Source organism: Diabrotica undecimpunctata, chromosome 2, assembly GCF_040954645.1.
Source record: "Diabrotica undecimpunctata isolate CICGRU chromosome 2, icDiaUnde3, whole genome shotgun sequence".
Lineage (NCBI taxonomy): Eukaryota > Metazoa > Arthropoda > Insecta > Coleoptera > Chrysomelidae > Diabrotica > Diabrotica undecimpunctata.
The window spans coordinates 165,335,786-165,362,805 of NC_092804.1; the positions used below are offsets into that span (position 1 = coordinate 165,335,786).

At 32.0% G+C, this 27,020-nt stretch overlaps 1 protein-coding gene across 1 annotated transcript in view; it reads left to right on the forward strand.

The window, feature by feature from the left end:
• Positions 1–25,548, forward strand: part of LOC140435163 (uncharacterized) — a 32,836-nt gene extending 7,288 nt beyond the window's left edge. The window contains exons 2-6 of the mRNA XM_072523916.1: positions 238–360; positions 5,675–5,797; positions 10,045–10,128; positions 23,485–23,534; positions 23,926–25,548. Coding sequence (XP_072380017.1) covers positions 238–360; positions 5,675–5,797; positions 10,045–10,128; positions 23,485–23,534; positions 23,926–25,482 — 1,937 coding nt within the window. The 3' untranslated portion in view covers positions 25,483–25,548. The remainder of the gene's footprint in view (positions 1–237; positions 361–5,674; positions 5,798–10,044; positions 10,129–23,484; positions 23,535–23,925) is intronic.
• Positions 25,549–27,020: the final 1,472 nt, after the last annotated feature.

Genomic DNA, 27,020 nt, shown 5'->3' on the forward strand with positions numbered 1-27,020 from the left:
ATGCAACTATTCATTCAACTGGTGCTTGAGAGATAAGCTATTTCGTACAAGATATTTACTTTTGCCTAGATCAACAAACTTGGTTTTTTGGCAGGCTAGATCGACGGGAGAGGTCTGGCCCATCCGGATAGTTTGGTTAAAAATACGCTTCTTCTTTATTTCAATGCTATTTCTTATATAACATTCTTTATATGTTACTATTTCATATATTTTGTATATGTATAAATATGTTTCTAGATGATCCTGACAGACGAAATTGTGACCTTTGTGGTATAAAATATATACATGTAAATGACTTGGAGAAACATATCAAGAGTAGAAAGCATAAACTTAACCAAAGGAAATTAACTGAGCCGGAGGGTAAGTATTTTTTTAGATAATATAGAAATGTACTGCTAACCAAAAAAAAAATGGAATATGTTACTTTAAAACCAATAATATTTAAATATAAATTAAAAGTTCATATTGAGTAGGTCAACGTTGTTTCTGAATGCTTCTCTAAAAAATACTTCCGTTGCTTTTCTCGCTGAACTGTTGAAAGTGTACAATTTAATATCTACAGAAATTTTAATTTTTGCCAATTTAAGGGCAAGATATATCCAAAGGGTTTGTGATAGATAAAGGACTCAAACAAGGATGCTGTCTGTCCCCGACTTTGTTTAAGATCTACTTAAAGCAAGCGCTGAAAACGTGGAAAAGAAAATGTAGTGTCATCTAAACGACACCACATTGTACACACTATACCTTGCATATGAACAAATGGTCTTAGCGCAGTACTACGAAGATCTAGAATATATGACATGCAAACTTATTCAGGAATATCTAAAATGGGGCTTAGAAGTAAATATAGAAAAAAACAGAATACATGTGTATAATATAATATAGAAAACAACAAAATCTATATTTAAAAGAGCAACACCAATAAATAAATCACTGTACAATGTATAAATATCTAGGAATTCACATAACCAATGACAGTAATTTAGATAAAGAGATTAAACACTGAAATAACCAGGAAAGAGAAGGAAATTGATCAGCATATTGTGGAATAAAACAATTTCGAGAGAAAGTAAACACTTAATCTACAATAGCATTGTCAACAGTTTGGAATCGGAATATGGCCATTGCGGAAGAAAGCCATAAAGACTTTGAAAGCAACAGAAATAGATTATTGGAGGAGAGTGTTTGGTAAATCAAGAATAAACAGAGTAAGAAACGAGAGAATTCAAGAGATCATGGTAGTTAAACTTAGAATGGAAGCATTTGAGATGTGGCTATATCGGAGAATGCTTAAGATCCCGTGGACTGACCGAGTCACAAATGAAGAGGTCCTCAGAAGAATGAATAAGAACCGAGAGGTACTGACCACCATCAAATCTCGCAAGTTAAAATTCTCATTGCTAATCGCCAACATTCGTAACGGATAGGCTAGATCAAGAAGAAGAAGCTAAGAATAACAAAGAATATCAGAATTAAACTAGAAATAAACAAAAAAGTTTTAACTGGACACCTCAGGAAAGACGAAAGAAGAACAGACCGACATTAAGTTGGAGGGAAGGACTTGACAGGGATATAAAAGCGAGAAGAATAGTAGAGTAGCATCTGAATGGCCGAGAACAATGAAAACTGAAAATAAATGTTAATTTTGATTTTCTTGTTCTTATGGTTTCTGTCATTACCGGTAAGTAATCATTTAACGACATTCAGATACATTAGTGATATGGCGAATAAAGGTGCTACAAAAAAGTGGCACCTTTAAATTAAGCAAAGTGCAAAGACTTGCTTTCCTTAAAATTCCAAAGGCTGTGAGGATCTGGATTACTACATGACGCAAAAGATTACCAGGTCATGGTTACTTCTACTATCTACTTTTTTAAATTCAGAAGGGCACAGTTCGAATAGTGTCTTTACTGTGACTGACACTATAATACATAGGATGTTGGAAACCAAGCGCTAGCTGAAGGGAAGTATGAGAAGATGTACAGTTTGTCAAAACTAGGAACGACTTTGACAATTCTAGAATTGACATGCCCACTTGATGCGCATCAAAATTATGGAAAATTATCTTAGTAAGAGAAGTAAAACAAACACAAACAATGATTTATAGAACCACAAACAATGATGATAGAAAAAACTTAATCAAGAAAAATAAATGGACGATAGACGGCATCATGAAATTAATGGAACAATATATACTGATAAAATATAATGAAACAGAATATCGATACCTGTAGAGAAGAATGAAAAAGGAGATCAAATTAGCCAAAGAAAAATGTAATATCTAAACACGACTTATTTAATGTGCACAAAAAAATAAAAGAAATGAGTAATATTTTTAAAACACGAGTTAACTCTGTACTCGTTGACAATAATAACAAAATTATTGTAAATGAGCACGAAATGAGAAAAGAATAGCAGCTGTATATATCAGAGTTGTTTGAAGATGATAGAAATAATATTGCCGAATTCTACCAAAACTGTACTGACGGCCCAGAAATTATGAAATGCGGTAGAACACGCTATAAATAATGCTAAAATTAGAAAAGCTTGTGGTCCAAATGATACACCAACTGAGTTGCTAAAACTAATAGAGGATGATAAAGGTGGTAGTTAGACTTTTTAATTCAATATATAACACCGGAGTGATTCCTACAGATTGGCTCAAATCCATTACCTAAAAAACACAATGCAAGAAAATGCTCAGAATATCGATTAATTAGCCTAATAAGCCACACTCTTCAAATTTTCCCAAGAATACTTCATAACAGAATTAAACGCAAATGCGAAGAAGATCTCGAGTATAACCAATTTGGTTTCAGATATGCTATCGGAACCAGGGAGGCACTTTTTGCGCTTAACATTCTATTACAAAAATGCCGTGACCAACCAAAAGATGTAGTTACGTGTTTCGTGGACTTTATAAAGGCATTCGATAAAGTACAGCATGTAAAATTAATGCAAATACTGAAAAATATCGGAATAGATGACAAGGATATTCGTGTCATTAAAAACTTGTACTGGAATCAAACTGCTATCGTAAAAATTGGAGATAACTACACCGATGAAATATCCATACAACGAGGAGTCAGACAAGGTTGCATTTTGTGACCCACATTGTTCAATGCTTACTCGGACCAGTTATTTAAAAAGACCCTTGAGAGACAACCATATGGAATAAAAAGGGGCAACTACTTAATGTGATATGCAGACGATACAGTAATTCTGTCAGACAATATTAAAAGTCTCCAAATTTTGCTTGATCGTATTCACGAGGTAGGAGAGGAAATGGGCATTAAAATAAACTCAAAAAAAACCAAATTTTTAGTGTTGTAGTGTAGTAGTGACCCACATTCCGATGCAAAGCTTCAATTAAATGGAGTCCAAATTGAGAAAGTTCACAAAATGACATATTTGGGAGCTTTGATAATGGACCAACTAGATTCAGACATAGAAATAAAAGCAATGACTAAAACTAGTTTTATGAAAATGTAGTCATTTCTTTACAATATGTATCTTAGTTTATAACTAAGACAAAGAATGGTTAAGTGCTATGTTTGGTCCGTACTTTTGTATAGTGCAGAAGTGTGAACGCTAAAAGTATCGATCATAAACAAAATTAAAACATTAGAAATGTGGGTTCATAGACGAATGCTGAATATACCTTGGACAGCAAGGAAAACTAATAATACTAAGGAGCGTCAACAAAGATAGAGAAGGGGAAGTCGATATAAAATATTACAACTGATCCTTAAAGGCAAAATAGAGGGCCGTAGAGGTGTAGGAAGGAAACGGATTTCTTGGTTGAGGAACATTAGTGAATGGACTGGGATATCAAATGCGGGACAATTATTTCATATTGCAGAAGATCGAGAAGCCTTCGCAATGTTAATCGCTAACGTCAGATAATTATGATACGGCACGCGAAGAAGAAAAAGAGAAGTAAACTCGAGCTGAAAAGTACGTTTAAAAATCAGGTAGACGAGACTCGGCGATCATTAATTTCATTCTTTCTGAATAATCTTTTTGCGGAGATAAGCGAAATTTAGAAAGTCTTTCCAAGCCTTGTCGAATAATAACAGCATAATGTTTTAATCTGTGAGAGAAATTGTGGAGAGAATACTTCCGGTTAGTTTAGACTGTATTGTTTTCCTTCTTTTGATTATATGTTCCTAGTTAATGCTTATTCCACTAAAAGCTAGAACTCAAAATTAAGCCTTGCAAGCCGGAATAGAAAAGAAGGCGAAAGAGATCTAGGTGTCGCCTGAATTTGAGCCGTCCTAAGTTTACAACCGATCCTACTCATATCAAAGATTTAGTGACAATCAACACTACAAAACCTCGCGGATCTAGAAAAAGCATATTTCGGTAATACATATATCACAATCATTAAATATAAATTATTTTAACTAATTACACGGTAGTGTAGGGTTTTGATGTCTAAGAACAAAAGTATTTTTCTAGAGTATTTTTTGGCGCTAGATTCAAATCCGTTGAGAATTTTTTCCTATCACGTACAGTTTTTTTGCTAAACATACTGCATAAATAGCTCATACATTTAGAAATGATGTGCAAATGTGTGCATCAAAGGATGCTGCAGAAATTCTTGGATTCAGATTGAAATCAAAAAATCGTCCTTGCGACGAGTGTCACTTTTTCTTGGTATCGTCATCGTGAACGAGAACTTGCTTCTTACTTTTAAGAAAGAAATTCAATGGTTTTCTGTAATAACATTTAATCAGTGATGAAATATTTTTAAATTGACTATAAACCTACTAAATGGAGACTCATTCATGTGAAGCTAGGTTTAAAGCTGCACTTTTACAAAATGGAAACAAATATGCTTCAATTTCAATAGCTCACTCCGTTCATTGAAAAGAAACTTACAACAATATGAAATAGACTGGGTTTAATGAAAAAAATCGTGAAAGCGTTGAATCAAGATAACCTATGTTAAAAATATTTGGGTAAACAGTCTTCTAAGATAACTTCTGATAAAATAAAAGATGGAATTTTTGTGGGTCCTCAAATTCGCCAACTAATGATAGATATTGACTGTGAAAAAATCATAGATACTAAGGAGAAAATTTAAATCAGTTGTAAAGGAGTTTCTTGAAAACCAACAAAATTAAAATTACAAACAAGAAATAATGGCTTGTTAAGAAATTTCCGTAACCTTGGTTGTCTTATTGCTGTAAAACTTGTTATGATCGCTGACTACCTCTGGAACCTCAAGAGAGACTGTAATTCAGAGGAATCTACATCTAAAAACCCTTAAAGAGGAAGGTTCTTTTGACTTTTTGAGGTTTTGAAGTAACATTCTATTAATTTGTGTATTGGTTATAGAGAAATAAAATAGAGTCAGTTAATTATTATTTTCATTTAATAAGCACAGCCACTATAACAGACCTGTCTTTTCGTACAAAAGTTAGATGGCGGTTTGTGAAAAATCTGTACGTGATAGGGAAAATCCGATAGCAGATTGAAAATGAACATAACAAACGAGTTCCAATCAATTGTTTTTTAAATTGCAGCACTGTTTAATCGATGGGGAAATTAAAGACAAACGTAATTAAAATAAAGGTCCGTTTTTTTGTGGTCAACAGTGTACACTTAAGTGATTTTTTATTAAGCAGGTACTAAATATCGTGAAATATTATTTTTTTTATATTTTTAGCCCAGAACGAATACAATTGTAAGGACTGCAACAAGACCTTGACCAGTGAAGAATTCTTGCGAAGACATGTTGAAAGTAAATCACACAAAAAGGAAGTCGAAAAACATTTACACAAAATCGAAGGTTGGTAGCACTTATATATTTCATTTTATTTGTAAATAATAATTTAATAATTACGTTAAAATAGGTCAACTTATCAAACTCTTTCTGAGAGAATTCTTGAAAATCCCATTACGAGATGAGATTTTTAAGAACCTTAAAGAGGCACATTTTAAATATGGGTTTATTATCAAGCACTCAAACAGATTTGTTATCTAACATAAAGTTAAGTTTATTTCGTTCTGGTTACTTAGCATATAATAGAAAGTATTAACATTATATATACATATATATATATATATATATATATATATATATATATATATATATATATATATATATATATATATATGTATATATCCATATAAATTAATGAAACAATTAAACAAGTAGTGGTACTTTCTAAAACCTTGACCATAGCTCTGAGGATGGCTTTGCAAGCCGAAAGCGCTTAGCTAAGAAACAAACTTTACACACTTTAAAAATGCTTTTCTTTTTCATTCTTTGCTTTAGATTATATTTTATTTAGTTTTACTAAATAGGTAAATAAATGTCTGCTAGTAAAGTTATTGGCTGAGCCTAATCAGTGTATTGTTCGGTTCGGATCGAATTCTTATCCTAGTAGTAGTGTAGTAGTAAAATAGTGCAAAATGGTTGATTATGAAAACTACAAGAACTTATGGGTGATATATTGTTAGATGAAGAGATTTTTGAAAATTAATTGGAGAGCTATTTCGAAAGTAGTGATTATTTCAATTACTATTTAAATTTGAATAAGCCACAATTAAAGGTTAAAATACGTTTATTGACGTTTCAATTTCCACTTCGGAAATCGTTCTCAAAATACAAACATTAGTAAATTAAACAAATTTTGTTTTTTGTTACTTAGTGAAAAATTCTTCTAATAATTTAATTTTATCTGACTCATCTATATTGACAATTCAGACATACATTATATATTTTAAAGTAGACGACTTTAAAATGATTGCCAATATTGTTGAGTTGCGTTCCTGGGACGATTTACTTATAAGATAGTTCATTCGATTACACGAAATCAACTTTAACTTGAGAATATCCGTCAGAAAAGATCATAACATGTAATTCGTCTTTAAAAAGACAAATACATGCCATGATGACAGTAAAATTCTCCTGTTAGTGATTCCATAGTAAATTGTGAGGGAAAAACCAGAAAAAAACCTCATAATACTATCCCGACATAATAAGTATTTGATCGTGCATTTAGTTTACCTTCAATAAACACCAAATTTCGATTTTATATGTTTGTTATTTAAAAAACATAAAGATGTATTCTCTATATGTTACTGACTTACCAATACTGGTATTTTCCTTTTAATAACTTCCTCTTTCAATATGGGTAACCAGATTCTACTACATTCTGCCGAGGAATTCGAGACACAATTGGTCTCATTTAACATAATTAGAGCCGCTTCTTTGATTTTTTTCTTTTAACCATCCGTTTCTTTTAGGACTATATTTGAATCATTCCATTGAACCCTATGTTCATTATCCCATGCGTGTTTACATATTTGAGATCTATCAAATTCTCTATTTTTAATATAGGATTGATGTTCACTTATTCTAACATTTAATGGCCTTGATGTTTCACCTAAATAAAACTGATCGCATTCACAACATATTTTATAAATGCAATTCCTTGTCCTTTCTTGTTCATTGTTAGGTTTGGTTTTGGACAAAATAGATCTCAACGTGTTTGTTGTTTTGAATGTTGTTGAAATGTTGAATTTATTTCCTATCCTTTTAAGCTTTTCTGATAATCCTTTTTTGTATGGTATTGTCCTTCTCGTTCTAAGTTGTTTTGTTCTATTCGATCGATTGTTGAAAATTCCTTATTTATAAACGATAAAGGATAATCATTTTTTAATAAAACAGATGTTAACAAATGTTTTTCCTCCAAGAACGAATTTTCGTTAGAACAAGTAATTTTGTCTCTATCGTATAAGGATTTAATGATTCCCTTTTTAATATTAATATTGTGATTTGATTTGAAATTTAAATATCTGTTGGTGTGTGTTGGTTTTCTATACACCTGAGTTTCGTATCCAGTATCGTTCTTAGAGATTAAAACATCCAGAAAAGGTAATGTGTTATTATATTCCTTTTCCATGGTAAATGTTATTGTCTCTTCTTTATCGTAAATATTGTATTATTTATGAAAATACCAGTATTGGTAAGTCAGTAACATATAGAGAATACATCATTTATGTTTTTTAAATAACAAACATATAAAATCAGAATTTGGTGTTTATTGAAGGTAAACTAAATGCACGATCAAATACTTACCATATCGGGATAGTATTATGAGGTTTTTTCCTGGTTTTTCCCTCATAATTTACTATGGAATCACTAACAGGAGAATTTTACTGTCATCATGGTATGTATTTGTCTTTTTAAAGACGAATTACATGTTATGATCTTTTCTGACGGATATTCTCAAGTTAAAGTTGATTTCATGTAATCGAATGAACTATCTTATAAGTAAAGTCGCCCCAGGAACGCAATTCAACAATATTGGCAATATCATTTTAAAGTCGTCTACTTTAAAATGTATAATGTATGTCTGAATTGTCAATATAGATGAGTCAGATAAAATTAAATTATTAGAAGAATTTTTCACTAAGTAACAAAAAACAAAATTTGTTTAATTTACTAATGTTTGTATTTTGAGAACGATTTCCGAAGTGGAAATTGAAACGTCAATAAACGTATTTTAACCTTTAATTGTGGCTTATTTCCATTTAAATAGTAATTAATTTAAAATGCCACAAGAAAATAGCTTCAGAACAATATTAATGATTATTTCGAGTCATATAATTATTTTTTTATCTTCTGTTCAAAAAAAGAGAAAAAAAGATACTCAAGGCTTCTCTGATTTAGACAAGTCAATATTGAATCCTTTGTTAATCCTCAAAATAAGCTTTAAATTATAAAAATTTCATTTAGAAAATTCCTTTATAAAAGGTATAATATTATAAACCTTATCGGGCTACATCACAGAACGTTTTCAGAATAACTATTCCATCATCACCGCTATCCTATAGAGTATAACCACTTTAATTATATCAAACGTGAAAGTTTAACTTTGACCAAGGTTATTACAAAAAGTGTGGTTAATACTTACTGCATGTACATGTTTGAGTAAATATGTGAGTAAAATCCTTTAAATGTAGTTTGAATAATAATTTTAAGTTACAAGGAATTATTCACATGGCAACGTGAGAATCCACTGGGGTAACTAGTCCAGTTTTTTTTCTCATCTTACATTAACAATAAAACATCACATATTATAATTTTTCATATTCCAGGTACCAAATGTTGAAAAAATATATAGTCTTCTAGTCAAAAGTCTTTTATAAATAAAAATAAAATCTTTCGTTCTCTACCATTGAATTGAGATATCTGCCTACCTATATTCATAATTTTTATCAACCTTTAGCTCACTTAAACAATATCCAATTTACAAATCTTCCAACAAAATTTCAGGATAAATCATACTCTAAATTATAACAAATTGATCGTTGCTACAGTTAATCAAATCTTAACATATTTAATTATACGTATTGCTATCTACTGTCACATTTAGACACATACCTCTGATTACATTGACTGCTTTGTTCAGACTTCCGTCCTAACATGTCATTATTGTCATTTTAATCAGTTGCTATCAAAAAGTCCTCACATACACTTCGTCTAAGGACAAGCAACCCCAGTTGATTCTTACGTTGCCATGTAATTAATTCCATTTGTAACTCAAACATTATAGTTTTTATTTATCAAAGATGTAACTTAAAGTTAATCAAACTACATTTATAATTATATTGATAGAAGGCAACCGTATATACGTATTTCTGACTATTGGTCGTCTTCAGTACGGTGCAACCAATTAAGAAAGGAGTATGTTAACTTGGGAAAAGATTACTACAGAAGCAGTGCGACCAATTTGTGGTATAAGAGTTAGAAGACCCTGATGATTTCCAGGGCAACAACTAACAATAACCACGGAGGACGCTACAGCTACCAGCTACCAGAATTGCTGGTTTAGTGATCCTTTCGCAAATTAAAATGCTCCGTTCTTAATTGGCTGCACTGTACTGAAAATGATCAATAGTCAGACATACGGTTGCTTTCCATCGATATATCTATTTTGTTTTTTGTTTTCCTCTTTTGCAAGACATGCTATTACATTTTAAATTACATTAGATTACATTACATTACATTACATTTGTTTTCAGAAGATAAGAAGAAAGATAAATCAAAATGGCAGCTACGGTCAATGTCAATTATTGACTCTACTATTTTCCCTTCCGAACTTGATGGTAAGAAAATATTTATATGTTTTACTTGAAAAATAAATTTCTTCGGTCTAAAAGTTAAGTTATAACATTTTAAAATACAGAACTTAAAAAAGTAAAATCATTGTGTTTTGTTAAATTAAATTATAGGCTCTTAATTAGATTTTACAATTTTACACGATATTTCAATGTAACAGATAAATTGCTAAACATTAGTTCTTCCACAATTTATCTGGTCAAAAGTCAATAGAGAAGTCACAAAGGCCCATTTATTAAAACCTAATATGACGCCATCTCCACTAGGTATTGAGAAGGAAATCATAGCTCTACATATTCGCCAATATACAGAGGTAACCTAAAAACTTAACTGCTAAGATAGTAAGGAACTCTAGAAAGCTTTCAAAGTTCTAACGAAAGAGGAACTCTAAAAATCTAATAGTTTATCGCATTTTTGAACCCAAAAGAGAAAAAAATGATGTCACTTATTGTTCGTCTCCAAAGATCTCCATATCTGGTCATTTCTTTTCTCATTCATTACTATTCCTGTAATTTGGTCAATCCATCTTATTGTGGACGTTCTTCATGATATTTAGCCTTCTACATTTTCTTGGATAAGTCTCTTCATGTTTTTTGTGTCTGTTCTCACAACATATCCAGAGAATTGTAATTGTTAAAGATTGACTTTGCTGAAGAGCTGTTTGCTGACCTCTAGCTCATTTAAAATTGAATTATCTTTCCTGTGGTCGGTTAACGGAATCCTTAACATTCTTCTCCAATAAAACACTTCAGTGGCATCTATCTTTCTTCTTTCCGCTTATCTTATTCTCAATAGTTAACATCCGTATGTCAGTATTCGAAATATTAAGCAGTTAATCAGCTTCATTTTTACTTGTAAAATTTGAGGACCCTTTCATATTTTTTCCACCTCTTCTACGGCGATTTTTGCTAGATCACGACGTTTTATTTATTCCTGTAGTGACCCTGTGTTTGTGATCAAAGATCCTAGATGATTGTTATATCGTCTATCCACTATCATGATTTTTGTCTTTGATATATTTAACTTCAGACCAAATATGTGATATTCGTTTTCAACCAGTCGTGTGAGATCAATTAACTCTTCTTGACTATTTGCTAGAAAGACTGTGTTATCTGCAAAAGGTAGATTGTTTATTTTTCGGTCATTCATTAAGAGGCCCTTTTCTCATCAGTGTGTCAAGAACTCTAACTGTTCCAGTAGTGTATTCGCACAGATCAGTACGAAAGCTTTGCGATAACCTATAAAACAAATGTTTTGTGGGATATTGAATTCCCTAGATTGTTCTATTATTTGTCTTACGTTCACAAGGTGTTGTCGGTACCTCTACCTTTCGTAAACCTAGTTTGTTTTTTGGGTATTTCCATTTGTAGGAAAGTTTTTAGTCTCTCATTGATTATGTGTAGCATTATTTTGCTGACATATGAGATGAGAGAGAAGCTGTCTTTTTTATGTATCCTAAGAGACCTAGTTTGATGAATAAATATATCAAACAGTACAAAGGCTCTGTGACAAGAAACATTGGTGAGTCCTTAGGGTATTCTTTAGGGAGAAGCGAGTTTGATTGTGTAAAGGATAACTTCAGCAGACATCAGAGTAGAACAATTGAAAACTTCTAAGATGAAGCTCCAAGCGAAAAACGTTACGTGAGCCTATAGAACTTTACCTGCTTAAAAAATTTAATTTGGGTAATTTAATTTTTTTCATTAAGATTAACTGGACACTTTATCAGCGTAATAGTTAATATTTTAAAGTAAATCGATGAATTATTGAGAAATATAATTTATAAGGGTGGAGAAGTGGTCTCAACCATAAAAATGGTCTGTATATAGATATGTAAATATACCATGAAAGTGCTGTATATAGATATTATATTATACCAAAAGTAATGGACTAAAATTTTATGAGGATTCTATGTACAAAGACGTAACATTGGCGCCCCTTATTCTAGTAGAATTCTTCTATAATTCCGAAGTAAATACTCATTTTGAAGTAGAACTACTGTTTGATTTATTTATGCTTATATTTATTAATTATATTGATTGCATCACCTAATTATGCCACGGTTTAACTAGTTATTTATTTAATTGCTCGTCATTAAAAAAATAATAAATAAAAGTCGTAGTGTCTGGAAAATGATTTCGATATTAAAATATCAATGCCATTTTATACAAATTATATTTTTATGTCGAACATGTATTTCAACATAACAAGAGTCTATAAACATTACGTAGAAATAAAACATTTAATTTTCATATTTATTGATAAAGTACAATTAATTGATACGTAATACGATAACAACATCTATTTCTGTAAAAATATATCTGATAACGTTAAAATGAAAATCCAGTTGATCGTTAAAAAATAATAACACATTTTGCACAACTCCTCGTTCTGGGAATTATTACAGACGATTTCAGTAAATTACCAGATACAAGGAAAAAAGTAAATATATGAATTCACAAGGCTAGAATATAATTATTACAACCATGCATGATAAACCGGTAATTGTTTATGTTGTATACTTGTATAGTAGAAGTATATTGCAATGTTGTCACACTTTCTATTTGAATCGAAGTTTCTGGTATTCGTTAGAATGGCAAATTAATTATCCCTTGAGCATTCTCTAATTGTGATACGTGTGCAAATGTTGATAACCAGAAGAACATAAAACATTAGGTGTGCTGTGAGAAAAAAATATTTTTGGAGGTGTGGCTTGTACTTGTAATTTTATAAATAATTATTAATATGATTAACAAACTCAAGCGTTATTAAAGGAACAATGTATTACTAAAAAAACATTTTTAGAAGTTCAAATGTTCGTAATTAGTAGATTAGTAATCCTCTCCTGGAGGCTTATCATCATTGGTAACAGGCCATAACATCAACTCGTTATAAAAAACTATTTTGTCTACTGATATATACTGCACAAGTTTCTTCAAATTGTTTATTCTTTATAATTGATACAGATTTTTCCCGTAAAAGCAGGCTTTGTTAGTAGAATTGTAGTAGGCTTTGTTCTAGATTAGGACAAGCACCAGGTAGATTTCCGAAAAAAATTCGTAGAAAATAAGTCCATCTAGAAAAGGACGTATTTTAACAACCCAGGTGTGTTACAATCATATCCGAACTCAATATACTGAGAAATTTTAAAAGTCGTTCTTTGGTCTTTTGCTTTTTTTCCATATGAGTCAAGGAGCCATATGGTTTTCTTGTAGTACTTTAGCCAGCAACTCTTAAAATTTAAGATGTTCTCATTTTTCGCCTTTTGTAGACCAGAGAAAAGACCTTCGTTAGGGGATTTTTCTAATAGGTCGTAATATTCTTCAGGAAGAAAAATTCGGTCATACTTACGAATAAGCCTTTTAATTACACCAAAATCTCTGTCGCATGGGATGCAAGGAATGAGTGCCCTATTATAAAAAATAGTGCAAAATTTGTCTGAACTTCTCTAAGGATCCAAGGGATAAAAGAAAACGAATTACCGTGTGATTTTTATTTTGGCCTGTACAAAAATTAAAAAGTATATGAACTTCTTTTACATTATCAGAGATCAGAACCGAAACTCTAGTTTAATGCATGATTTTTAACGTAAAATTTAAGAGTTTTTTTTATCGGCCAAAGAGAATCAAATGCATCTAAAATCTAGGAATTTGCAGGACCCTTAAGCTAGCGGGGACACATGAGCGGAATCCAATTTAACCTACGTAATATTTTTTCACCCATTTTTCACTAATTTATTACCACCCTAATAATTTTTCACCACCAAACCAACCTTAAGGGGAGCGATTCTGCTGGCTTAAGATTCAAGCTAGCAGAATTCAAAAAAGAAACTTTTTGTTGATGGCATATTTTTTCACCCATTTTTCACTAATTTATTACCACCCTAATAATTTTTCACCACCAAACCACCCTTAACGGGAGCGATTCTGCTGGCTTAAGGTTCAAGCTAGCAGAATAATAAAATAAAAAATCTTTTTGTTGATGGCATATTTTTTCACCAATTTTTCACTAATTTATTACCACCCTAATAATTTTTCACCGCCAAACCCCCCTTAATGGGAGCGATTCTGCTGGCTTAAGGTTCAAGCTAGCAGAATTTAAAAAAAAAACTTTTTGTTGATGACATATTTTTTTACCCATTTTTCACTAATTTATTACCACCCTAATAATTTTTCACCACCAAACCACCCTTAATGGGAGCGGTTCTTCTGGCTGAAGGTTCAAGATGGCAGAATTAAAAAAAAAACTTATATTACCACCCTAATATTGTTTCATCATTATACCACCCTTAAGGGGAGCCATTCTGCTGGCTTGCGGTTCAAGCTAGCAGAATTAAAAAAACATATTTATAATATACCACAGTGTTTTGCTAGGTTTTTACTCCTAGTAATTTTTCACCCCTTAACTACCCCTTGTGAAAAGTCAATAATTGTGTTAGATTAAAATTTAAGGAGAAATTTTTTTTTCAAATTTACTGTTCACTACTTATAACTGAAATAAAAAAATGTTTTGTTAAGTTTATACTAAACTTTGACCAACCTGATAATTTTGCTCCCATAAACCTATTCGAAAACTTTCCTACTAGCTGAATATTTGAACCAGCAAAATAAGAAAAAAACGTATTTTTGAAATACCTCAGTATTCTGCTAAGTTTTTACTAATTTATTACCACCATAGTAATTTTTCACACCTACACTACTCCTTGTGATAAGTCAATAATTCTGTTAGGTTAAAATTTAACGTGAAAAAAATCTTTTTTTACAATTTTACTATCCTCTACTTATAACTGACATAAAAAAGTATTTTTACCCTGATAAGTTTCCATCTCTAAACCAATCTTATTTGGAAACGTTTCTGCTAGCTTAATATTCGAGCCAGCGTAATTAAAAAAAATTATTTATGATATACCACAGTGTTTTGCTAAGTTTTTATGAATTTATTACCAACTTAGTAATTTTTTATCCCTCGACTAACCCTTAGTGGAAGTCAATAGTTCTGCTACGTTTAAAGTAAAGGTGAAAAAGTTTTGTTTTATAATTTTACTAAATACTATTTATAAATAAAATAAGAAACTCTCTGGTTACTTTTTACTAAATGTTAACCAACTTCACCAATTCCACCATCTACACATTTACGCTGGTTGAATGCAAAGCAAATCTTTTCGGAAATATGAGATACTACAGTATTATGCTAGATTTGTACTAATACATTACCATCCTAGTAATTTTTCACCCTTCAACTACCCTCTATGAGGAGTCAATAATTATACTACGTTAAAATTTAAGGTGATAAAAAATCTATTTTGATAATTTTACTATATTCTACTTGTAACTGAAAATATAAATTGCTTGCCTGGGTTTTTCTAAATTTGATCCACCCTTATAATTTTTGACCCCCTAAGCCTCAGTTAATGGGAAACATTCAACAAGATACACATTGACTAGGTGAATAAAATATCTTTTTGAAAACACAAGAGTGCTCTGCTAGAATTTTACTATATTTTTACCAGCCTAGTCATGTTTTTCTCAACTACCCTAATTGAAAAACATTTTCAAATGTTATTCTATACTAACTAATATTTATTTTTTCAATGTTTAAATATTAAAAATATGAAAACACTTACACATTCCAAAAACTATAAATTTTACCTGTTTTAAAAAATTGACTCTGATTCGAGTCGTATTACATGGCTAAGCGAAATCGAATCGTTAGTCCCTTTTATGAATATAAAATAACTGAAATCAAGTTGAGTTTTAGTAAATACAACGGAATTTTTATATTTCACAGAATAAATTACCAGGTAAGAAATATTCAAATTGAAATAATTTTATTACGTCTATTACATTATTTATCTGATTGTAAAGGAGGGTCGTCGGGACCGTACGCACCTATTGTTAAAAGATTTGTATTCATTAGGTAGATGAAAATTTGAAAAATAATTTAGGTATTTAATATTTTAATATTATTTAAATAAGAAGAGTATTAACGATTGATCAAAACATAATTTTAAGATTAGGTGTATAACATAAAGAATTTATATTGGAAAACATTTTAGGATATAAATATTTTAAGTAGGTATATTCAAATGAGACCGAAATTACCGGTTGGTCAGAACAGCTGATATAGATTATTTGCGTGGTAAAATAAATTTATATTAGCAGCATTTTAAAAATTTAAAGATATTTGTATTTTAATTCTTCGTCGATTTTTCATTCATTGTTAGTTGAATATAGGTAAAAATTAAAGGTTATTACAAAAAAATATTAACTTATTTATTTTGTTTATGGAAATGTTTGAAAGAATCGCCCACGGAGAGATCTGGTTTCTCGGCACAATCCACACACTCATAAATTGGGTTTTTTCTTATTTTTAGGATAGGACATACTCTGCATCTTTTCGTTTTCGTTTCGCGTTTGTCCGATTTATTAGCAATTATTTATAGGTAAATGTTCGCGTGCGATATTCCGTCTTTCTTTGCTTTTTTATAAATTAATTTACGAATTAATTCTAACCTTGATATTGTCTTTTATGTCTTTTGTTTAGTATATTGTTTAAAACTAAGTCTAACTTTCCACGTTAATATCGATTCATCTAGCGATAATTCTTTTACTGGATAACGCAGAGCAGTCATTTTATTATTAAAAAGTCTATAACTGTTCTTATTCTATAAAACCGATCTTCAGGAATAACATTCGGTCCCATTGGATTATGGATGAAGATTAAGCACCTTAAAATTATAAGACAAAGATCTCTTCCGATGTTCTGCAAAAAAGATTTTAAGTTAAATAGTGGATCTGTTTTCCAATAACCCTCCAATCTTGAAATCCGTATGTGTCAGTGTGGAAGATAATTCCCATAAATATTAGAAATTCAAATAAGGAAAGTAGTTTACATCTTTAAATGCTAGAATTTACACAAACACCAACTTCACCAACTTTTTTATATGCTAAACATTGCAATATTGTTGTTTTGTACATTGCCTACTTTTTAACAAAATTTTACAAATTAAAAAGGGATCATTCCCGTGAGTTGGCTGTATATAGTTAAAAAACTCGAACATTGAAGTAAAACACTGTTGTGATTGGTATATTTAATTAAATTTTAAAAATCCTAAAGGATTAAGTTCAAAACGTTTTCGGACGTATCAGTCCATCTTCAGTGAAATTTGTAGTACTTTTAGTAAGTAATTAATAATAGGTAAGTAGTAATTTTTAATTAAATATACCAGTTATTACAACAGAAGTGTTTTTCACACACACACACACTCGCAAATTTATTTAATTTTTGTTAAAGGGGTAATAAGGGGAGAAAAATTACTAAAGTCATAATAAATTCGTAAAAACCTAGCAGAACACTGTAGTATATCATAAATATTTTTTTTAATTCTGCTAGCTTGAACCGTAAGGCAGCAGAATCGCTCCCCTTAAGGGTGGTTTGATGGTGAAAACATATTAGGGTGGTAATAAATTAGTGAAAAATGGGTGAAAAATATGCCGTCAACAAAAAGTTTTTTTTTTGAATTCTGCTAGCTTAAACCTTAAGCCAGCAGAATCGCTCCCATTAATGGTGGTTTGGTGGTGAAAAATTATTAGGGTGGTAATAAATTAGTGAAAAATTAGTGAAAAAATATGCCATCAACCAAAAAGTTTTTTTCTGAATTCTGCTAGCTTGAACCTTAAGCCAGCAGAATCGCTCCCATTAAGGGCGGTTTGGTGGTGAAAAATTATTAGGGTGGTAATAAATTAGTGAAAAATTGGTGAAAAAATATTACGTAGGTTAAATTGGATTCCGCTCATGTGTCCCCGCTAGCTTAAGGGACCTGGAATTTGCTTCAAAAGAAGCAGACCGGTTGCCCCAAAGTCAAGAGTATTTTTCCTTACAAAAAAAGAAAAGTTTTTGTCAGATTCTACGTCATCTTCTTCAAGGGTGACCGCACAGACCGACCGATGTATATGAAGACAACACTATTTTAATAAGGTCCTGTCACAATAACTAAATCGGTAATGTATTCTTATTATTAAATCTTTACGAAGTCGTTGTATTTGTGCCAAATATATGAAGCTTACTTTATGCTAACGTCAAGTCGGGACTTTTTCCTATCTACAAATTTAAAAAGATAGATTTGTCAGTGGATGGATTTTCAATGTTCAAAATCCTGTCTTGCTTCTTCTTCCTATGCCGTCCCCATTAACGGAGTTTGGCGACCATATTTTTAAAAGCTTCTCTGTCTTTTGCAACGTGGAATAATTCGTCTACAGTCATGTTTGTCCAGTCTCGAATATTTCGCAGCCATGACTTCCTCTTTCTACCTATTCCCTTTTTGCCATCGACTCTACCCTGCATGATGACCTGCAGAAGACTATATTTATTATTTCTTAGTATGTGTCCAAGGTATGCAGTCTTGCGTACTTTTATCGTTCTCAACAATTTTTTGTTTCGACCCATCCTTCTCAGCACTTCCTCATTGGTGACCCTGGCAGTCCATGGAATTCTTAACATTCTCCGGTATATCCAAAGTTCAAAGGCTTCAATCTTTTTAACTATTTGCGCTTTTAGTGTCCATGTTTCTACCCCGTACAATAGTTGCGACCAGACGTAACATTCAACAAACCTCAGTCTCAGCGCAGTATTCAGATTTTTGTCACAGAACAATTGTTTGAATTTTAAGAACGCTGCCCTTGCCATTTCTATTCGTACCCGGATCTCTTGGTCTGGATCTAATTCTGTGTTGATGTAAGCTCCCAGATATTTATATTTTGTCACTCTCTCTATTTGCTGTCCACCAAGAGTTAGTTGTTTATTATTTATTGGACTCCTTGATACTATCATAAATTTGGTCTTATCTATGTTGATGTCAAGTCCCATTTGAATGCATTCACTATTTATTGCATCTAGTAAAGTTTGTAGTTCTTCCATACTCTCAGCCATAATTACCGTGTCATCTGCAAATCTGATGGTGTTTATGATTTCTCCACCAATTCTTATTCCCTCTTTTCTTTCCCAGAAGGCTTTTCTGAATATGACCTGTGAGTACACGTTGAAAAGCGTCGGAGACAAGACGCATCCTTGCCTAACCCCTCTCGCAATCGGTATATTATTTGTTTCTATATCGTTCACCTTTACTACTGCTTTCTGGTTCCAGTATATAGCCTTAATAAACTCAATGTCTTTTTTGTCTAAATTGATGTTTTTTAATTCATCTATTAACTTCATATGCTGCATTCGGTCAAAGGCCTTCCTAAAGTCTATGAAGCATACATATGCACTCTTGTTATATTCCCGACATTTCTGCAAGAGTACCGTCAACGCAAATAATGCTTCTCTTGTACCCATGCCTCCTCTGAAGCCAAACTGAGTTTCATCTATCTGCTCCTCACATTTCTTATAAATTCGGTTTTGAACAATTTTCAAGAGAATCTTTAAAGGGTGGCACATTAGGCTTATCAATCTATAGTCATTACATGATTTGGGATTGTTGTTTTTTGGTAGAGGTAAAAATATCGATTTAAGCCATTCTTCCGGGATGTTGCCCTCTACATATATGTGCTTGAGAATTCGGATGAGTCTCTTTATATTATCAATATTATCTCTTGCTTACAAAAGAAAAACTAAAAGCTCTAAGAGTATAGTAATTCCCAGCGATTCTTTTGATATCGTCTGTCCATCGTGTAGGTGGTCTACATCTGCCTCTTTCATCTGCTTATGGTGTACATACTGTAATTTTTTAGGTCCACCTCCCGTCATTCATTCTGACCATATGACCTGCCCAGTTCTACTTTAACCATGCTATGTGCTCTATAACATCTGTGACGCATATCCTCCCTCTTATTTTTTAATTTCTAACCCTGTCTCTAAGAGATAGTCCAACTAGCGAGAGTTCCATTCGTCTTTGGATTACTCTGAGTTTGGTTGCTGTGGCCTAGGTAAAGGAAATTGTTTCGCGCCGTAACTCGTGACTGAAAGCACATATTAGTCAAGCGTTTTCTTTTTTAAATAATTTAGCATGTTGCTCTTGAAGATGTGTGATAGAGCTCTATATGCGGTCCATGCTAAAGTGATTCTTCACTGCTATTTAGCAGGTTAGTTGTCCCTGGCAATTTGGATTTCATGACCTATTTTTGATCCTTTTATAAGGGGGTCTACAATCTTCAAAATAAATCTTAGTAGAGGATGCCGCCATGACCTTTCAGACTCTCCTCTGTCATCTAGCAATCCGAAAGCGGAATCCCTTGTACGTGAAAGGCCCTCATTGCAATACTCCTAGATGCCAGTACGGCATTACTCCCAGACGGGCATTTTTTCCTTTCCCACAGTCTGATTCACACAATCTAACTCATACAGTCTGACTCACTTTTCTATCTTTAACTTTCAGCTTCTTTCCCTATTACCTTTGCCGTTGGTACAGCTATCTTTCTTCCTCTTTTATTTTTCTTGATCACTGCACGGATATAGTTGTGTACACTAGTCCAACCTGCTTTATTTTCAATCATTATTTTAATCATTTCTCTCACTGTAACAAAGTGCACATGTCTCTGTTTCTATTCTGTTCTTTTCTACTATCCGTGTATTGCGCTCTCGTAACATCGTATGTATTACAGTGTCTGAGTGATCTCAGTATAGGCATTCATCTGTGCCAGCCTTTCTGAACCAAGAGAGGTAGGCCCTAAAACACTCGAGTCACCCAATCTTTTATGCCCGGGATCAGCATTTTTGTCCACTGTGTCACATTATCCGTACTGTTCCATTCTTCTTGTCATCTTTCAATGGACCTTTCCCTTTCTTGTCTTCTCTCGGTGGTTAGCAAGGTTTAGGTCTCTTCTCTCATATAACTCTTTTCTTTCCACAGCCAAAACATGCAATTGAACACATCCAGTAATAGTCCACAAAGCTGCTGCAGATACATTCCTGTAGGCGCGTATCACTCGTAACAGACTTGTTCTGCCCACTCGTGTCAACCAGTAGGCCGTTATCTCTACCGCCTTACTCCAGACCGGATTTGATGATCTAAATATTTATATTTATTAACTAATCCTATTTTGTAGGTCTGTACTTTTGTATGGATGTGAAACTTGGACTTTAAACGCCGATATCATAAATAAAATCGAGGCGTTTGAGATGTGGTTGTATCGAAGGATACTAAAAATTCCATGGACTAGCAGAACCAGAAACGAAGAAGTTCTTCGAAGAATGGGACATAAAAGAACTATATTAAATATTATTAAGAGGCGTAAACTAGAATATTTTGGACATATAATCAGAGGACCAAGATATGAGTTCCTTCTGCTAATTCTCAACGGTAAAATCGAAGGAAAGAAATGGATAGGACGGAAGAAACTCTCTTGGTTGAGGAATTTGCGGCAGTGGACAGGTTTGACAGCGGACCAATTGCTACACGTAGCGCAAGACCGAAATCAGTATAAAAATATTATAAGCATGGTAGTCGCCGACGTTCCGTAGGGATATGGCACTCTAAGAAGAAGAATCCTATTTTACTACAGTCGACTTTTTGATTTTCGCTGCGTACCAGATTTGTTTTCCCAGATTTTGTATTGTGTCTTTTCAAAATTTGTGGAAACAAACAAAAAAAAAACAGAGCAAATTTGTGTTTGAAACCAACTTCATTACAGGCGGCATCTAACTCCGTAAGCATAGTTCTAATCTCTTGTAAGTTTTTTGTTATCGGAACAATGTCGTCCGCAAATCGTAGGTGAAAGAGCATATCGCCGTTGACATTGATTCCTTTGGTTTCCCAATCCAATTTTTTGAAAGCACGCTCCGGAACTGTGATCCAAAGTTTTTCCTAAAACCTGATTGTTCTCTAGGTTGGTAAAAATTTGTTATTATTTTTGTGAATATCTTGTAGAAGTGGTTTATGGGTCGGTAATTGTCAAGATCTTTTAGAGCACTTTTTTGTGTAATAAAATAGTACTTCTACTTTGCACTGTACAATATTATATGGGGTAATATGGGGTAATACAGTATCGATAAAAGCCTTTCCAGTGACATAACAGATCTTAGCAAACTTGGTTTAAAATGGCTACAAAAAAATCCTTTAAGTTCAACAGTAAAAAATCTGCAGGATTTCGTCAAGCGGATAGGTTTATTAAAATTTAATAAAGCTATAAGGCGTAATAAAATATTACTACGACCAAAAGCTAAAGACATGCATGTTTTGGTTGAGAACAGGTAAGATGCTCTTCCCTAGAAAGATATGGATCACTAGAGTTTTTTTAACAAAAGATGTGAATTTAGATAAAAACATTACAAGAGTGTTGTTAAAATATTTGTTAGAAACGTAAACAAACAATTTAGATTTTCTATTTAAAATTTTTACAAATTTTAAAATTATTTATGTAATTTGTAAAATGCTAAAGCAGCAATTTTTTCAGCAGAATTTCAGAATAGGTTTTAAATTTCAAAATAATCTAAGGTAGAAATATGAAAATGTTTAAAAGTTTTGTCCAGTACTTTAGTTAAAAATACGTTTCTATTAAAACTTACAACTAGACTATGTTAAATACGAAATATTCACATTATTTAAAAAGGTATCAAGCATATATAAAAACTCTCAGCATCCCTTAGTTCAAGAAATCCATAGGACACACAATGCACTCGCTTTTCAAGGTGTAGATGTCACGATCATCTGGCTACCATCCCATGTCGGCATCCCCGGTAATGAAAAAACAGACCAAACAGCCAAGCAAGCTTCTTGTGTAAACAGTCAATCCTCAAAAGCCCAACTTATTCAAATCTGTAATGACCTAAAGCAAATTTTCAAGCAACAACAATATCATGCATTACATGAGATCCGGCAGACTGTTGAAAAATTTGAACTTCCAAATATGTCTAGAAACGAAAAAGCTGTCATCCGAAGATTAAGAATAGGACATACCCGATTCACACATGAATATTTAATGAAATCCGAGCCGAAGCCCAATTGCCAAATCTGCTAAAATGTATTAACCGTGAAACATATTCTGATCGAGTGTCCCCGGTACGCAAAACACAGAGTGCAACATAAACTTAAGTCAAATATCAAAGATGTTTTAAACTCGCCCGATCAAGTCTTTAACCTAATTGGTTTCTTGAAAGACATTCAGTTGTTCAACAAATTATGACCCCTTGTTTTCCATGTATTTTACCTTTAACTTATATCTTAGTGATAAAACTGTATTATTTAGTCATAGGCTCTCTCAATATTGTTTGTGTCAACGGCCATTGCAGCCAAGACACATTAATTTAAATAAAAAAAAAAATTAAAAAAAAAAAAAAAAAAAAAAAAACGTATCGTAGAGTTTAAGATAATAGATGGAATTAACGTTATTTTTTAATTAAATTTTTAGATGCGATCGCTACCATACATGAACCAGAGAAAGAAGAATTTTGTAGAAAGGTGAGGATAATTTAATTGTATAAAACCAACCTTTAATTGTATTTTCACGCAGAACGGTAGCTGTTAAAGTTTCTAGTATATATTTCCGGTCAATAATAAAACATGTATAGTGCCCATCAAGCATTCGGTGCAAGAATGGACAAAGAATTCATCCTTTCTAGTGTGGTTTACGTTGAACTTTTATAAAAGAAACCTACTGGAATGTAAAATATAGAGATACTAAATTTATTATTAAAAGTTTAAAAATGACGTGACAAATACAATTTTTAAAATTAAACTCTCTTTTAACAGCAAACAAATCACTTTTGCTTAATAACTATTATTTTTGATATTTATTTTACTTAAAATTTACAAACAGTTTTAAATACTTAATGACCATTTTTTTTTTCAGAAATATAAAGTTCGCAGTGACAACTTGGCATTTGACAGACTTGAATCATACGTTTATTCCTTGGTGTCATACTTAAGTTTAAAGTTAGCTTTAGACGCAAATACAACAGATTTCAACATATCAGTCAACAACAAAAACTGGCCGACATTTGGAGATATAATAATAGAACAAAATGTTAGTGATAAACGTGTGGTTTTTGCTATTAGATGCAAAAATATATCTGAAACACCCCAAACTATTGATAATTTAAAAGATGCAAAAATATTTTTGGAAAAGGAGTATACTTATGTTACTCAAAACAAAAATAGTTCATCAACGCATTTTTTGATATTTACGACGTGCAATACAAGCTCGAAGTTTCCAGAACAAGTGGAAATTAAACCAGAATTAATTAAACATTTTACAAAACCTTCGGAGCCAACACCACTACCTATTAAAGTAAAAATATTTCCAATGACAAAGAAAAATTACATCTTGAATGTGTCTACTGATAACGATAACGTATTTTTACTGTCGCCTGAACACAGCAGCGGCTTACCTCCAATTTATCTTTACACTAATCAAAGAGCCTATCCGCATTCAACTAATGATTTAATCAAAAAACTGTTCCCTAAGTTTAAACCTGAATTTGCTAAAAATTACAAAAATTATATTGAAAATTGGGCTGAAGGTAAATTAGGAGGAAACTACATGTTATCCAAGAAAGATGTTATTCTGAAAATTGGTGAACTATTGCTGAGCCCATACATCATTTTGCCAAAGCTAATCAACTTCAAATCTGGTAACTTTGACATTTGGAACAAGGTTATTGATAACACTGATGTAGTTATTATAAAAAATGAACCGTTTATTTTAAGCAAACTCTGTGAACCTTTTAATCAGCTAATCGAGAATTCGCTATCAACCGCAGATGAAAAATTTAAAATAGATCCCCTAACAAAAATTGTTACTATGTCTGATGCAGCTTTCAACAACATATCTGATCACCAAATTAAGGCTTACCTTTTGGAAGAAGGTTTTTGCAGGGATTTTCATCTTACAACACTGTATAAAGTATTTTGGAAAGCAGGAAAAATATCGCTTTTAATTTCGCTAGAAGATAACGAAGATTGTAAAGAGTATATTTTAGATATTATTTCTTATATGAAGCAGGAAGGTGTAATAAAAAAGTTCATGTTAAAAACAGAGACTCCTTTTGAATTTACCACAATTCCAAAGAACCTAAAAGTTTTTTCATGCCTTAACGATGTCAAGGAACTAGTTAATTTAGACCTTTTGAAAATCTGGGTGGATAGGAAATACAGTCTATCTGCAAAAGATATTTGTAAAATAGATCCATTCTTTTTAAAATGGGTAACACCCAGCGCTTTTTTCGATATGATTATGGAAAGAATTACTATGATAAAAGAGGAGGCTAAAAAAAATTACGTGCAGACTGATTTTAAGATTATTTTAGATGACACTGAGAGAATCAAAATAAAGAGTTCTCTTTATGGTTCAGAGTCGATTCCAGAGAGTTGGGATAGATTGGCGGGAATTGATCCGGTATTATTTTAGACTAATCATAAGTAGTTTTGGGTATTTTTGTTTTTATATTTTAATATAATAAATACTTTACCAAATCATTGTGTTTCTGTATAGTCCAGACGATATCTTTTTAAAATAACGATTTTTGGGTGTGAAGCATATAAAGGCAGTTGTTTGCATAAATCGCTCCAAAATATGATTACAGATAATAATATCGCTATGCGTGAGTTGTAAAATGTGTGCTTAACTTATTATTAGACAAAATATGAAAAGAATTTAAAAAATTCGATATTTTTTTCCACTTTTTTCGCATATATCTCAAGAACTATTGGTTTTAGAATAATTTTGTATGGAAATAAAAGTTTTGTAATTAAATTTTACATAAGAAAATAAAATACAAAAAATTATTATTGTTAAAAAAACTAAAGAAAACACAAAAAAGAATAAAAAAAAAGGTTTTTTGTATAAAGAAGTTTTTTTCCTATACTACTACTTTGGAAGTTTCCATGATGGCATCCGATAGTCAAGTTGCAGATTTAACAGCGGAACTAAATAAGTTAAAAAAGCAGGAATTAATTCACATAATAGTGAATTTTAAGTTACCACTGTCCGGTTCTAATCCTTGCCAGATCAGCATTTATACGAATGAAGCCACTCCTAACGTGCAAAATCTAAATTTGGAGATCAGACTACGTACCATTCGCTGTTATATATTTTCAATATTATTATATGGAGCTGAGACTTGGACATTAAAAAAATGCAATTTAAAAAGAATCAAGGCTTTCGAACTCTGGTTATACCACAGAGTATTAAAAATATCATGGACTGATAGAATTGCAAATAAAGAAGTACTGTAGAGGGTTCGTAAAGAAACAGAACTAATCACCACTATACAAACCAGAAAACTGGAATATCTAGGCCACGTGATGAGGGGGCCAAAATATGAAATTTTGAGACTCATAATACAGGGAAAGATTCAAGAAAGAAGATCTGTTGGCCGAAGGCAGAACTCATGGTTGCAGAATATACGTGATTGGTATCAATGCAGATCGATTGATTTGTTTAGAGCAACAAGTTCCAAAATAAATATAGCCATTATGATTGCCAACCTCCGTAGGGAGACGGCACTCTAAGAAGAAGGTTCTAATCCTAAGTTATCAGACCTAGACGTTATTGTGTGTGATTAGTCTATTCGCTCCGTGCGTGACTGACGCGACACCTACCGCCTTCATCTGACAGTTTTGGACCTACCAATTTTCAGGTTAAACATATGACATTAATGACATATGTTTGACATTGTTAAATACAGGCGAAATTGACAATTATTAATAATTAACTTTTTAATTATATTTTTTCAGTTTATGTACAAAATAAATGTAGTATTAAAAACTGGGTTTCTTAAAATTCATCATAATATATCTTTTTAAGCCCAAACGGAAAAGAAAAGTTAAAAATCTAGTACTGGCAAATCAAGTTTTTCACGCGAAAGAGCATATAATTAAAAACAGTAATAGTAAAAGTTATGATATAAAAGCTAAAGTCATCAGGCACTCTGCAGTTAGATTGAA